This window comes from Sinocyclocheilus grahami, unplaced genomic scaffold (assembly GCF_001515645.1).
Source record: "Sinocyclocheilus grahami isolate Dianchi unplaced genomic scaffold, SAMN03320097.WGS_v1.1 scaffold29.1, whole genome shotgun sequence".
Lineage (NCBI taxonomy): Eukaryota > Metazoa > Chordata > Actinopteri > Cypriniformes > Cyprinidae > Sinocyclocheilus > Sinocyclocheilus grahami.
This window is the reverse complement of record NW_015505208.1, coordinates 86,984-101,677: the sequence shown is the minus strand read 5'-3', so window position 1 is coordinate 101,677 and position 14,694 is coordinate 86,984. Positions and strand designations below refer to the sequence as shown.

At 36.1% G+C, this 14,694-nt stretch overlaps 1 protein-coding gene across 2 annotated transcripts in view; it reads left to right on the top strand.

Moving 5' to 3' along the window:
• magi3a (membrane associated guanylate kinase, WW and PDZ domain containing 3a) overlaps positions 1 to 14,694 on the top strand; it is a 169,416-nt gene that overhangs the window by 149,635 nt on the left and 5,087 nt on the right. The window contains exons 16-22 of one of the 2 annotated variants that reach the window (XM_016256386.1): positions 360 to 554; positions 1,755 to 1,940; positions 2,147 to 2,243; positions 3,679 to 3,784; positions 4,731 to 4,868; positions 5,595 to 5,733; positions 6,401 to 6,534. In XM_016256386.1, the coding sequence (XP_016111872.1) occupies positions 360 to 554; positions 1,755 to 1,940; positions 2,147 to 2,243; positions 3,679 to 3,784; positions 4,731 to 4,868; positions 5,595 to 5,733; positions 6,401 to 6,456 (917 nt within the window). In that variant the 3' untranslated portion in view covers positions 6,457 to 6,534. Of the gene's footprint in view, positions 1 to 359; positions 555 to 1,754; positions 1,958 to 2,146; positions 2,244 to 3,678; positions 3,785 to 4,730; positions 4,869 to 5,594; positions 5,734 to 6,400; positions 6,535 to 8,681; positions 8,786 to 10,899; positions 11,006 to 12,302; positions 12,441 to 13,361; positions 13,501 to 14,694 lie in introns of those variants that run through there. The other variant, XM_016256393.1, reaches the window with a different exon arrangement.

Below are 14,694 nucleotides of genomic sequence, written 5' to 3'. Positions count from 1 at the left end.
GTTGCGATTTGGAGAATTAATTTATAATTATAGAATTTATAAAGCTATTTTATAAATGTATAAAATATAATTTAGAAAATATAAAGCTGAAATAAAATAAAATGAATAAATGTGATAAAAAAAAATCTAAAATAAATAGATTATATTAAAAATAAATGTTTATATATAAATGTGTGTTTATATATATATATCTTAGTACTTCAACTAATCTAAGTTTCAAATTTTCAGTTTTTGTTTTAAGTCTTGTAAACCATTTTGTGCTTTTGTCATGTATATAATTAGTACAAAAATAACACTGTACAGTATCTTTGTCAAATCTTTGTTCATTTAAACACTGAATATTGCATATGCTTAAGCAGAAAGAGAGGAAGATGATGGGGGTCAACCTCAGGCCCCACATGCTCCAGTGCTGGTCAACGGCTCACCCAAACCACCCCACATCGAGGTGTCCGGCCACAGCCACCCTCAGCCCTATGACGTCGCTCTTCAGCGCAAGGACAACGAGGGCTTCGGATTCGTCATCCTCACCTCTAAAAACAAGCCTCCGCCTGGAGGTTGAAAATTACTTTCAAAGCTTTTTTCCATTAGTCTCTCCTTTTGTGTCTCTGTCTGTCTCTTCATCTCACCCCACCCTAATTTTCAAGCTTTTTGCTACTTTTCTGTCAGCTACCGAATGCACACCTTGTTCTGCTGCATTAGATGTGCAACTACAAACTCATAACATTGTTGAAAATGTGGCTGAAATCTACATTACGTCTTTCATCCAGTCGCTTGAAGGGGCGACATACTGTACAATGCAATTACAATAATACAATCAAAGCTAGCTTAGCTGTGAAGTATTACAGTAATAAACCCAGAGCTGTAACAAAAAGCCTTATTCAGATATAATGGCTATTACCATTAGCTCTGAATGTGAATGTTTGTAAGATTTATTTGGGAAATTATGCTGTAAAGTTGAAAATGTAGTTTGAAGCTGAAGGGTGTATTTTCCCTTGTGATATCTAGGCTGTATTTAGTCATAGTCATAGTAATATTGTGAAATATTACACTTTATTTAAAAATGTAATTTATTCCTGTGATGCAAAGCTGAATTTTCAGCCGCCATTACTCCAGTCTTCAGTGTCACATGAGCCTTCAGAAAACATTCTAATATGCTGATTTGAAAACATTTCATTGTTATTATCAATGCTAAAACCAGTTATTTTTGTGGAAACGTTTTTGTGATTTCTTTTTAGGATTCTTTGATGAACAGAAAGAAATGTAGAACTAGAAATGTAACATTATGACTTTACTGTCATTTTGATTAATTTAATGCATCCTTACGGAATAAACACATTAATTTCTTGCCAAAATCTTACTGACATCATAATAAAAGTATTAATTTCTTGCCAAAATCTTACCATATTGTATAAAAAATATTTCATTGTAGTTTGAGTAAATATTATATACAGAGCCCCACACATGACATTTTCGTCTGCATGTCTTATGCTGAGCTTCGTAATTTTAACATCGAAAAAGTACGTTTATTTACAATTTTAATTACCATATATAACCTGGCATGTTCGTTTCATAGTATGTGTACCGTGTAATGCAGGGTGTTTTTCCTGATCATGTGACACATCTGTAAATCTTTGAGAATAATCAGATTTATCTATCAGTATCAGTTTCTGGAGTTATTGAAAGCACTTCTCAGTGTCTGTCAGTATATCGAAGATGTATAACTGAAATAAGCATTGATCTCTGTCTGTCCTCAGTTATCCCACATAAGATTGGTCGCATCATTGACGGCAGTCCCACAGACCGCTGCGGTCGGCTAAAAGTGGGTGACCGCATCTCTGCTGTGAATGGCCAGTCAATTATTGAGCTGTCCCACAACGACATTGTGCAGCTCATCAAAGAAGCTGGAAATGCTGTTACCCTCACGGTGGTGCCTGAGGAGGGTAAGCTTTTGGGGAAAATATATTATCTCTTCATTATTTTGGTGAACAGTGAGCTGGTGGAAGGAAGCAGCAGATGGATTTAGTTTTTTCTGTAACAGACAGGTTGTTAAAGCATTTGACTTTGAGGATTGAAACTGAAACTTGGGATGGAGTTGTGTGTGTGTATGTGTGTTTCTGCCACACTGATAATCCTGTTTATTTTTCAGAACACAGCGGACCTCCGTCAGGCACTAGTTCAGCCAAGCAGAGCCCAGCCACCCAGCACAGAGCCGTGGGACAGCAGCCTGCCAGCCGAGATGACAGGTACAAGCTCCATCCTGACGGCCAGTTCAATCACAACACACATGTACACACACAATCACAGTCTCTACAGTCAACTTACAAACCTTTTACGGTTTCATTTTAAAAATCTTAATTAATGGCTATTGATTATTACTTTTAAGAACTATGATAATCTAAACAATGTGATTTCAATATTTATTATGTGAAATTTAATCCGTTTTTACACAAATTAAATCTGTCCCACATTTGTGTCCCACATTGCTTGAGATGAGAATCAAATATTTGACTTCAGAACTAAATATATTTATTTAATTTCCAATCAAATTGTAATTTTGAGATTTTTTTGTTGTTGTTGTAGGCATGATACATAAAATGCTGTCAAACAAGAAACAACAAGACATAGATAACCATTTAATACAAATAATACTAACATTCCAAAACAATTCAATAATTTATAATGTGATGTAGTAAATCTTCATGATAAAATTCTCCTGTGATGCATGTACACAATTGTTCAGTTTGGGGTCAGTAAGAATTTTTTATTCAGCAAATATGCATTAAATTGTTCAAAAGACATTTATGCAGTACAGACATTTATAATGTTACAAAAGATGTATATTTCAAATAAGCTGTGTTTTTGTTTTAGTTTTTTTTTTATAAACGTATCTTGGATTCCACAAAAATATTAACCATCGCAACTGTTAAATGTTTCTTGAGCACCAAATTATTAGAGTAATTGGAGTCAAATTAGAATGATTTCTGAAGGATCATGAAAATTCAGCTTTGCCATTACAGAAATAAATCACATTTCTAATTACATTTGAAAAGAAAACTATATTACAGTATTTGTTAGTCTTGGTTAACATAGATTTTAAAAAAAAATCTTAGTAACATCAAATGCTTGAATGGTTGTGTATGTCCAAATAATATAATATAACAAATAATATAGCTAAAATTGCTTGTCTTTTACAGCTGCAAGAAACAGGGCCCCAAGTTACGCATGTACACATCATAACATCCTGCCCTCTCCACTTCTACATCTTTCCTATTTCAATGACCTCTTTCCATTACTCTTCTATCAAGAACGCTCAAGACCTCTCCTTTCATTTCGGTTCCAAGCACATGGTCCAGGTCATTCTTTTCAGCATAAAATTGAGTAGACTTGTTGTGAACTCGCTCTACAGTCAAGGTTCAGATAAGAGGGGCAGCCACTGTCAAAGCTTTTGCCCACACTTAAGACCAACAAAAAGATGTAATTAGCTCCACAGACCTTTGAGGTCCTGAAGAGGACTCTCAGCTTCTTTGTAGGAATCACGATCATGAACTGCAAATTCTCAAGAACAAAAACACTCTTAGCTGCGCTGGATAACATGACGATGGATAAAGGGAGATGCATTCATTTTGTGCAACAGTTCATTAAATGCACTAAAGTAGCATTTAATTGTGTGTCGTTTAGGAATGGCGTAGAAACGGAGGAGAGGAAAGACACTATGGCCCGAGCGGAACACAAATCCCTGCCGCAGGGTGAGATAGGGGCTGTCATCTCCTCAGGACCAAAGCAGGTGAGATGTAAATGAGACAACGGCAGTTCTTCAAGTAATAATTTGTGTAGTAATAAGAGTTCACAGATAATTATGCAACTGACTTAAGTACTTAATTTTCATGCAGCTCACGTTTTATGAAGATTAAATTCAATTTAAAACTTTGAGATGGAAGCATTTGTCACCTTAAGGATTAATACTATAGGCTACAGTGACTTTATGAGCTATGAAATGGAGGAAATGTTTGCAAAATAAGTCATATATAATGCTAATGACAGAGTGTAGATATGCAAATCAAGTGTCGTTTCTCATTAGCACGGACAGGTGTGGTAGAGCAGTTTGTTTTTGCACTCAGAACAGAATGTTGTGATATATTTAGTGTTTTAGCAAGAAATGTGTGATAATATATTTGCATAGTTTAGTGACTCGACAGTGCAATTAAATGTAATGTGAATGTCTTAAAGGTGCTGTATGTAGGATTGACACCGAGTAGTTGAACTAGGTATTGCAGTCCAAATTAAAAATATTGGAGAGGGTTTTTTTCACCTGGCCCCTCCTCCTCAGACTTGAGGCACAAGCAAGTTGCCAGATTGGCGACACCAACAGGAACGAGCAAACTTGACGATGAGTGAAATGAAATATGCTGTGTTTTCCGCCAACTGGCAACCCGGGGTGCCTAAATACAATTGGGTAAACTGGTAGTGGGGCGGGTTTCACAAACCAAAACAGAGACCGACATTCCGGCCCGGAACGCACATTTTCAAAGGAGAATAACTGACTGTAGCATTGTTTTTCAGATAAACAAGTAGGTTAACTTAGCATGTTTTTTAAATATCTGCAAACATATTATGGTATTTGTATGCTTTAGTCAAAAACTTACATACAGCACCTTTAAGTTGAATTTAGATTGTGTTGAACTGTTTATATTCATATGCAAACAAATTGTAACTGACATCTCTCTTTTCAGGGCTGTTATCCCGTGGAGTTAGAGAGAGGACAGAGAGGTTTTGGCTTCAGTCTGCGAGGAGGGAAGGAATATAACATGGGCCTCTTCATCCTCAGACTAGCTGAGGACGGTCCTGCACTGAAAGATGGCAGGATACATGTAAGTTCTCATGACATTAACACATAATACACAAAGAACCTTTATGAAAAAATTATGAAACGCATCATATTAATAAATGGAACATTTATTAATTCAAACCATTACATTCAATTGTTCAAACCGTTTGAAAAGGTTCAAAAGTTTTAAGTCAGTAGGATGAAGTCAGAGTCTTTTATGCTCACCACTGCTGTATTTATTTATGCATATATTATATCATATTTATTTAAAATACTGCAAAAATATTAATATTGTGAAATGTGATTACAATTTAAAATGGCAAAGCAGAATTTTCAGCAGCCATTACTCCAGTCTTCAGTGTCAGAAATTTCTGATCCTTCAGAAATGATTTTAATATGCTGATTTGCTTCTCAAGAAACATTTCTTCTTATCAATGTTGAAAACACTTATTTGTGGAAACTGTGATGCATTATTTCAGGATTCTTTGATGAATAGAAAGTTCAAAAGAGCAGCATTTATTTGAAATGGAAATCTTTTGTAACATTATAAAGGTCTTTACTGTCACTTTTGATCAATTTATGTTTATTGCTGAATGAAAAAAATCTTACTGACACTAAACGTTTAAACAGTAGTGTGTATTTTAGATCAAATAAAACATTATTGAATAATAACATTTGAAAAATAACATTATTATTATTATTATACAGTTAAATTATATAACAAGTAAAATACAAATAAATCAGTGGTTCTGTGTTTGTAACCTCACAGGTGGGAGATCAGATTGTGGAGATCAACGGTGAACCCACACAGGGCATTACACACACACGGGCCATTGAGCTCATCCAGGCCGGGGGCAATAAAGTGTTGCTGCTTCTGAGGCCCGGACTTGGCCTGGTGCCTGATCATAGTGAGTCTTATTTAATACCTTACCTCTCAAACAAGTCAGGCCAATGAACCGACATACCCGAGAGAAACGTTCTCCATAGCAAACCACCTCTTTAGGTTTGTTCAGAAGTGCAGAAGCGCTCATTTGAATTCCGTCTGCTTCATGAACCGAGAAAAATCAGTTCCCTGAAGCCGACATCTTCCCCTCTGATAAACAAATCATTTTTTGAAGATGGGTTTGTTTTCTACTGCTGTTTCAAAAGCCATTGAAAATGCATTGTGACGGTTATCTTTTCTCAACAGAGTGCTTTCTAAAGGTACTTCATGCAACATGGGTACTCTTGTTCAGAACATTATTACAATATAGTCATAAAGAGTATAACCACGGTGGATTTACAGAAATATTACAGTCATCATCACACTTACCTTTCTATTGCCTAAACATTGCATGCATATTGATCAACACTAATTGCCGAAATAGATACTGTAAGTATGCACACAATTACTCAATTATTAGTGAATGAGGCCTATTGAGTGATTTGGGGAAGTGGGTCGTATGCATGTTATGTCAGACCTTCCTATCTTCATGCATTGCTGTCACTCTTGCTTCCTGTCTCAATTTTTGCTGGTTTCTTTCTCTGTCTGGGCACTGTTCTATGCACCTCTCTCTCTCTCTCTTCCTGGTTTAGGTCTGAACTCTTCCTCCTCCACATTGTGCTTCCACATGAAACCAGAGCATCACTAAAGGCTTCTCTGCTTTTCTTGGTCTGTCCCTAATAACTTTGGTAAACTTTGCTTTCCTCCTCTATGCTTATTTTGTGTATGTGCAGTTCTTTTTCAACATTTCATAATGTTCTCTTTCAGTTTTGTTAAAGCACACTGGGATTTTGTTCATATGTTTTACTTCATGTTGAGCATTGGTAGAGATTTTTGCCAATTGTTTTTTTCATGAATCATCAGACCAAGATTGAATCGGTCAAACTATTTAAAAAACAAAAACAATACAATAAGTGGATGTCTAAAATTAGCAGTAGTAAAGAAAAATTTGGCTTTGATGATTATTACATAAAAAACAGTATTACTTGCCAATGACCAAACACTTAAAGTAACTGCCAGAACAATAAAAATGATCCGCACCTCACTGATACATAAACAATCCCGTTGCGATTTGGAGAATTAATTTATAATTATAGAATTTATAAAGCTATTTTATAAATGTATAAAATATAATTTAGAAAATATAAAGCTGAAATAAAATAAAATGAATAAATGTGATAAAAAAAAATCTAAAATAAATAGATTATATTAAAAATAAATGTTTATATATAAATGTGTGTTTATATATATATATCTTAGTACTTCAACTAATCTAAGTTTCAAATTTTCAGTTTTTGTTTTAAGTCTTGTAAACCATTTTGTGCTTTTGTCATGTATATAATTAGTACAAAAATAACACTGTACAGTATCTTTGTCAAATCTTTGTTCATTTAAACACTGAATATTGCATATGCTTAAGCAGAAAGAGAGGAAGATGATGGGGGTCAACCTCAGGCCCCACATGCTCCAGTGCTGGTCAACGGCTCACCCAAACCACCCCACATCGAGGTGTCCGGCCACAGCCACCCTCAGCCCTATGACGTCGCTCTTCAGCGCAAGGACAACGAGGGCTTCGGATTCGTCATCCTCACCTCTAAAAACAAGCCTCCGCCTGGAGGTTGAAAATTACTTTCAAAGCTTTTTTCCATTAGTCTCTCCTTTTGTGTCTCTGTCTGTCTCTTCATCTCACCCCACCCTAATTTTCAAGCTTTTTGCTACTTTTCTGTCAGCTACCGAATGCACACCTTGTTCTGCTGCATTAGATGTGCAACTACAAACTCATAACATTGTTGAAAATGTGGCTGAAATCTACATTACGTCTTTCATCCAGTCGCTTGAAGGGGCGACATACTGTACAATGCAATTACAATAATACAATCAAAGCTAGCTTAGCTGTGAAGTATTACAGTAATAAACCCAGAGCTGTAACAAAAAGCCTTATTCAGATATAATGGCTATTACCATTAGCTCTGAATGTGAATGTTTGTAAGATTTATTTGGGAAATTATGCTGTAAAGTTGAAAATGTAGTTTGAAGCTGAAGGGTGTATTTTCCCTTGTGATATCTAGGCTGTATTTAGTCATAGTCATAGTAATATTGTGAAATATTACACTTTATTTAAAAATGTAATTTATTCCTGTGATGCAAAGCTGAATTTTCAGCCGCCATTACTCCAGTCTTCAGTGTCACATGATCCTTCAAAAATATTGCTGTTTTGAAAACATTTCATATTATTATCAATGCTAAAAACTGTTGTTTTTGTGGAAACATATTTTGTGATTTTTTTTTTATATGTTCATTTCATAGTGTATGTACCGTGTAATGCATGGTGTTTTTCTTGATCATGTGACACAACTGTAAACCTTTTGAGAATAATCAAATTTATTTATATGTATCAGTTATCACCATCTCAGATCTTGTGGTGCTTCTAGTCTGTCAGTATATCTAGGATGTATAAATGAAATAAGCATTGATCTCTGTCTGTCCTCAGTTATCCCGCATAAGATTGGTCGCATCATAGATGGCAGTCCCACAGACCGCTGCAGTCGGCTGAAAGTGGGTGACCGCATCTCTGCTGTGAATGGCCAGTCAATTATTGAGCTGTCCCACAATGACATTGTGCAGCTCATCAAAGAAGCTGGGAATGCTGTTACCCTCACGGTGGTGCCTGAGGAGGGTAAGCTTTTGAGGAAACTATATAATTTCTCTTCATTATTCTGGTGAACAATAAGCTGATAGAAGGAAGCAGTAGAATGCATATTGATTTTTGTTGTTAAAGCATTTGACTTTGAGGATTGAAAGTGTCACTTGGGATGGAGTTGTGTGTGTATGTGTGTTTCTGCCACACTGAGAATCCTGTTTACTTTTATTTTTTTTTTAGAACACAGCGGACCGCCGTCAGGCACTAGCTCAGCCAAGCAGAGCCCAGCCACCCAGCACAGAGCCATGGGACAGCAGCCTGCCAGCCGAGATGACAGGTACAAGCTCCATCCTGATGGCCAGTTCAATCACAACACACACATACACACACACAATCAGTCTTTACAGTCCACATACAAACATTTTACTGTTTCATTAAAAAAAGTCTCAATGTATGGCTATTGATTGTTACTTTTTAAGAACTATGATCATCTAAACAACACGATTTAAGTATTTATTATGTGAATTTTTCAGTAGCCCCTCACTGCAGAACATGAGAACCCAGGGGGCGTGGTTGGATCCACATCTAGGGGGTGGAGATTGGTAGGTTTAGGGGTGGAGATGGGTGGGTTTTAGGGATCAGGGGGTGGAGACGGGTAGGTTTAGGTATATGTAAGGTGGGACGCCCCCTGGATCTTGTGTTCTGCAGTGAGGACCATCTCAAATTTTTTATCAGTTTGATTTAAGAACAAAATATTTTTATTCTGCATCATTTGCCATCAAACTGTAATTTTGTGATTTTTTTTTTCCCCATTGTATATAGGATACATAAAATACTAGCTATGAAATTAGCGAGACAAAGATGACCATTAAAAACCAAACATTTGAAAACAATTCAATGATTTAAAATGTGATTGAAATTACATTTTGACAAAACTTCTGTGATACATGTACACAACTGTACTGTACAGTTTGGGGTCAGTAAGGATTTATTTAAAGAAATAAAACATTAATTCAGCAAAGATGCATTCAGTTGATCAAAAGTTACAGTAAAGACATTTATGTTACAAAAGATTAATATTTCAAATAAGTTCTGTTTTTTCCCTATTTTTTACTCAAGAATCCACAAAAATATTAAGCAGCACAATTTTGTATTGATAATATTAAGGAATGTTTCCTGAACACCAAATCAGAATAAATGCAGTGAAACCAGTAATATTGTGAAACATTATTACAATTTAAAATAACCGTTTTCTGTTTTAATACATTTTAAAATGTAATTTATTTCTGTGATTGCAAAGCTCAATTTTTAGCAGCCATTACTTCAGTCTTCAGTGTCACATGATCCTTCAGAAACTGTTTTAATATGCTGATTTGGTGCTCAAGAAACATTTATTTTTATTATCAATGTTGAAAACAGTTATTTGTGAAAACCATGATGCATTTTTTTCAGAATTCTTCGATGAATAGATAATATATAAATAGCATTTATTTGAAATGGAAATATTTCGTTACATTATACATGTTTTACTGTCACTTTTCATCAGTATAATGCAGAATAAAAGTATAAATATTTTTTTTTAATCTTACTGGCCCTAAGCTTGACCTTAAGCTTTTAAACAGTAATGTGTATATTAGATCATTTTAGGAAATGTTTCCTGAGCACCAAATCATCAATAATAGAATGATTTCTGAAGGATAATGATAATTCAGCTTTGCTATCACAGTTTTTCACAATATTACAGTTTTTACTGTATGTTTGCATATACGGTATATAGTCTTGGTTAATATAGGAGACTTAAAAAAAAATCTTAGTAACCCCAAATGCTTGAATGGTTGTGTACATTCAACGGCTGGACATTCTTAGTAGATAAATTGAACTATTGAGGATGTGTGGTTTAAGAGACGCAAATATACTTTTAGCAAATAATAAATACTATAGCTAAAATAGCTTGTCTTTTATACCTTCAAGAAACAGGGCCCAAGACCTCTGCAGATATGTTATGTTATGCAACTTGACACCCTGCCCTCTCCACTTCTACATCTTTCCAATTTCAATTACCTCTTTCCATTTTCTCCTGTCAAGAACGCTCACGACCTCTCCTTTCATTTAAATCCCAATCCAGGTCATTCTTTTCAGCATAAAATTGAGTAGACTTGTTGTGAACTCGCTCCACAGTCATGGCTCAGATAAGAGGGGCAGCCACTGTCTAAGCTTTTGGCCACACTTAAGACCAACAAAAGGATGTAATGAGCTCCGCAGACCATTGAGGTCCGGAAGAGAGACTCTCAGCCTCTTTGTGCGAATTACGATTTTGAACTGCACATTCTCATGAACAAAACCGCTCTTAGCTGCGCTAGAAAACATGACGTTGGATGAAGGGAGATGCTTTCATTTTGTGCAGCTGTTCATTAAATGCCCTAAAGTAGCGTTTAATTGTGTGTCATTTAGGAATGGCGTAGAAACGGAGGAGAGGAAGGACACTATGGCCCGAGCGGAGTACAAATCCCAGCCGCAGGGTGAGATGGGGACTGTCATCACCTCAGGACCAAAGCAGGTGAGATGTAAATGAGACGACGGCACTTCTTCGAGTAAAAATCTGTGTAGTAATAAAGTTCACAGATTATAATGCAACTGACTTAAGTACTTAATTTTCATGCATCCTACGTTTTATGAAGATTCAATTAAATTAAAAACTTTGAGATGGAAGCGTTTGTCCCCTTAAGGATTAACACTATAGGCTACAGTGACTTTATGAGCGAGGAAATGTTTGCAAAATACAAGTCATATATAATGCTAATGACAGAGTGTAGATATGCAAATCAAGTGCCGTTTCTCATTAGCACTGACAGGTGTGGTCGAGCAATTTGTTTTTGCAATCAGAACAGAATGTAGTGATATATTTAGTGTTTTAGATTAAAGTGTTACCGTCTTCAAGTACCTGGGCAACACAATCTCCAGCGACTTATCCCTGGACCAGGAGATCAATACCAGAGTCCAAAAGGCCAGTCAAGCTCTTGGGAGACTGCGCTCCAAAGCAGCGGCATTCGCCTCTCCACCAAGCTCAAAGTATACAGAGCAGTGGTCCTCGCTTCTGTACGGCTGCGAAACATGGATGCCCTACCGGAGACACATCAAACAGCTGGAGCAGTTCCACCATCGCTCCCTCTGGTCAATCATGAAGATCCGCTGGCAGGACAAAGTTACCAACCAAGAAGTCCTGGACAGAGCTGGCTCAACAAGCATTGAATCCATGATTCTGAAAATGCAGCTCCCATGGTCTGGCCACGTCATCCGCATGGACCCGCAGAAGATGCCAAAGCAGGTGTTCTTTGGAGAGCCGGCCGCAGAGTTCAGACACCAAGGGGCGCCCAAAGAAAAGATTCAAGGATAACCTCAAGTCACATCTAAAATGGGCTGACCTGAACCCAAAGCAGTTGGAGCTTGCCGCCTCTGACAGAGCCAGTTGGCGCACCCGAACTAATAAAGCAGCCACCGCATTTGAAGAGGACCGTCAGCATCGTCTTGCAGCTGCAAGAGAAAGCAGACACAGAGCCGCCGTTACCCCTGCCCCAACTACTGGCGAAACTTGCCCCCTATGCAACCTCCTCTGTGCTTCTGCCTTTGGGCTTCGAAGCCACATGAGGACCCACAGATGACTGCACAAAGCCTTGATCGTCATTCTCGACTCCCGAGAGACTCCCTACCAATAAATGTGTGATAATATATTTGCATAGTTTAGCGAGTCTACAGTGCAATTAAACGTAATGTGATCGGTCTAAAGTTGAATTCAGGCTGTGTTGAGCTGTTTATTATAGCATGTAAAAAATTTAACTGATATCTCTCTTTTTCAGGGCTGTTATCCTGTGGAGTTGGAGAGAGGACAGAGAGGTTTTGGCTTCAGTCTGCGAGGAGGGAAGGAGTATAATATGGGCCTCTTTATACTTAGACTAGCCGAGGACGGTCCTGCACTGAAAGATGGCAGAATACATGTGAGCTCTCGTGACATTAACACATAATACACAAAGAACTGTAAGACATTATTACAATAATAAATGAATCACCTCATATTAATAAATGGAACAGTGAAAAATGCATAATGTTTTACTTGATTATATAAAATAGAATAATACATTACCATTCAAAAGTTTGGGGTTGGTAAGATTTTTAATGTTTTTTTTAAAAGAAGTCTCTTATGCTTACCAAGGCTGTATTTTTTATGCATATATTATTATTAATTATTTGTAATTTGTTATTTTCATTATTAATGTTTATTTAAAATACAGAGAAAACAGTAATGTTGTGAAAATGTATTACAATTTAAAATAACTGTATTCTATTTTAATCCATTTTAAAATGTAATTTATTTCTGTGATTGCAAAGCTCAGTTTTTAGCAGCCATTACTTCAGTCTTCAGTGTCATGTGATTCTTCAGAAATGGTTTAAATATGCTGATTTGGTGCAAGAAACATTTCTTAATATTATCAATGTTGAAAAGAATTATTTGTGAAAACCGTGATGCACTTTTCAGGATTCTTTGAGTAGATAATATATAGCTATAGATAATAACAGCATTTATTTGAAATGAAAATATTTTCTATCATTAGAAATGTCTTTACTGTCACTTTTGGTCAATTAATGCTGAATAAAAATATGACCTAAGCTTTTAAACAGTAGTGTGTATTTTAGATTAAAGAAAAAAAGGAATAATAAAATGTAATAAATATTTAACCATTATTATTATAATACATAATACAAAATTGTTCATTAAAATTTAATTATGCAACTAATAAAATACAAAATAATACACATTTTTTAATGTTTTCTAACATGAAACATTTTATGATATAGTTTATTGATATTGTCAGTGGTTCTTGGTAAAATGACTGGAATCTGTGTTTGTGACCTCGCAGGTGGGAGATCAGATCGTGGAGATCAACGGTGAACCCACGCAGGGCATTACACACACACGGGCCATTGAGCTCATCCAGGCCGGGGGCAATAAAGTGCTGCTGCTTTTGAGGCCCGGACTGGGCCTGGTGCCTGATCATAGTGAGTCTTATTTAATACCTTACCTCTCAAACAAGTCAGGCCAATGAACCGACATACCCGAGAGAAACGTTCTCCATAGCAAACCACCTCTTTAGGTTTGTTCAGAAGTGCAGAAGCGCTCATTTGAATTCCGTCTGCTTCATGAACCGAGAAAAATCAGTTCCCTGAAGCCGACATCTTCCCCTCTGAGAAACAAATCATTTTTTGAAGATGGGTTTGTTTTCTACTGCTGTTTCAAAAGCCATTGAAAATGTATTGTGACGGTTATCTTTTCTCAACAGAGTGTTTTCTAAAGGTACTTCATGCAACATGGGTACTCTTGTTCAGAACATTATTACAAAATAGACTCATATAGAGTATAACCACGGTGGTTTTATTGAAATATTACCATCATCATCATACTTACCTTTATATTGCCTAAACATTGCATGCATATGGATCAACACCAATTGCAAAAATAGATAAGTACGCACACAAGTACTCAATTATTAGTGAATGAGGCCTATTGGGTGATTTGGGTATGTGGGTCATATGCATGTTATGTCAGATCTTCCTATCTTCATGCATTGCTGTCACTCTTGCTTCCTGTCTCAATTTTTGCTGGTTTCTTTCTCTCTGTTCGGGCACTGTTCTATGCACCTCTTTCTCTCTCTTCCTGGTTTAGGTCTGAACTCTTCCTCCTCCACACTGTTCTTCCACATGAAACCAGAGCATCACTAAAGGCTTCTCTGCTTTTCTTGGTCTGTCCCTAATAACTTTGGTAAACTTTGCTTTCCTCCTCTATGCTTATTTTGTGTATGTGCAGTTCTATTTTTTCCCCCTTTCATTTGCCTTAAAATGAACCTTGTGCTTCTCCCGAAAGAAAAAAAGGTCTCGAAAGAAAAAAAAGTAAATGTCAGTGGTGAGAATTCTGCAGATCAAATTTCATGGCCATATATATCTATATAAACATGCAGTGATTATTCTCTAGAACAGTTTCCTCTTTTGTGTTCATTTTTGTTCACACTTTCATAAAACAATAATCACATAAATTGTTGCTTTCAATTCAATGTAAATTTACATAAAATGATTTACAGTACAACAATTAGTATTATTTATTTACTATTATACTATTTATTAATATTTTGTATATGCTTTTATTTTTATAATTTCAGAATATATATATATATATATATATATATATATATATATATA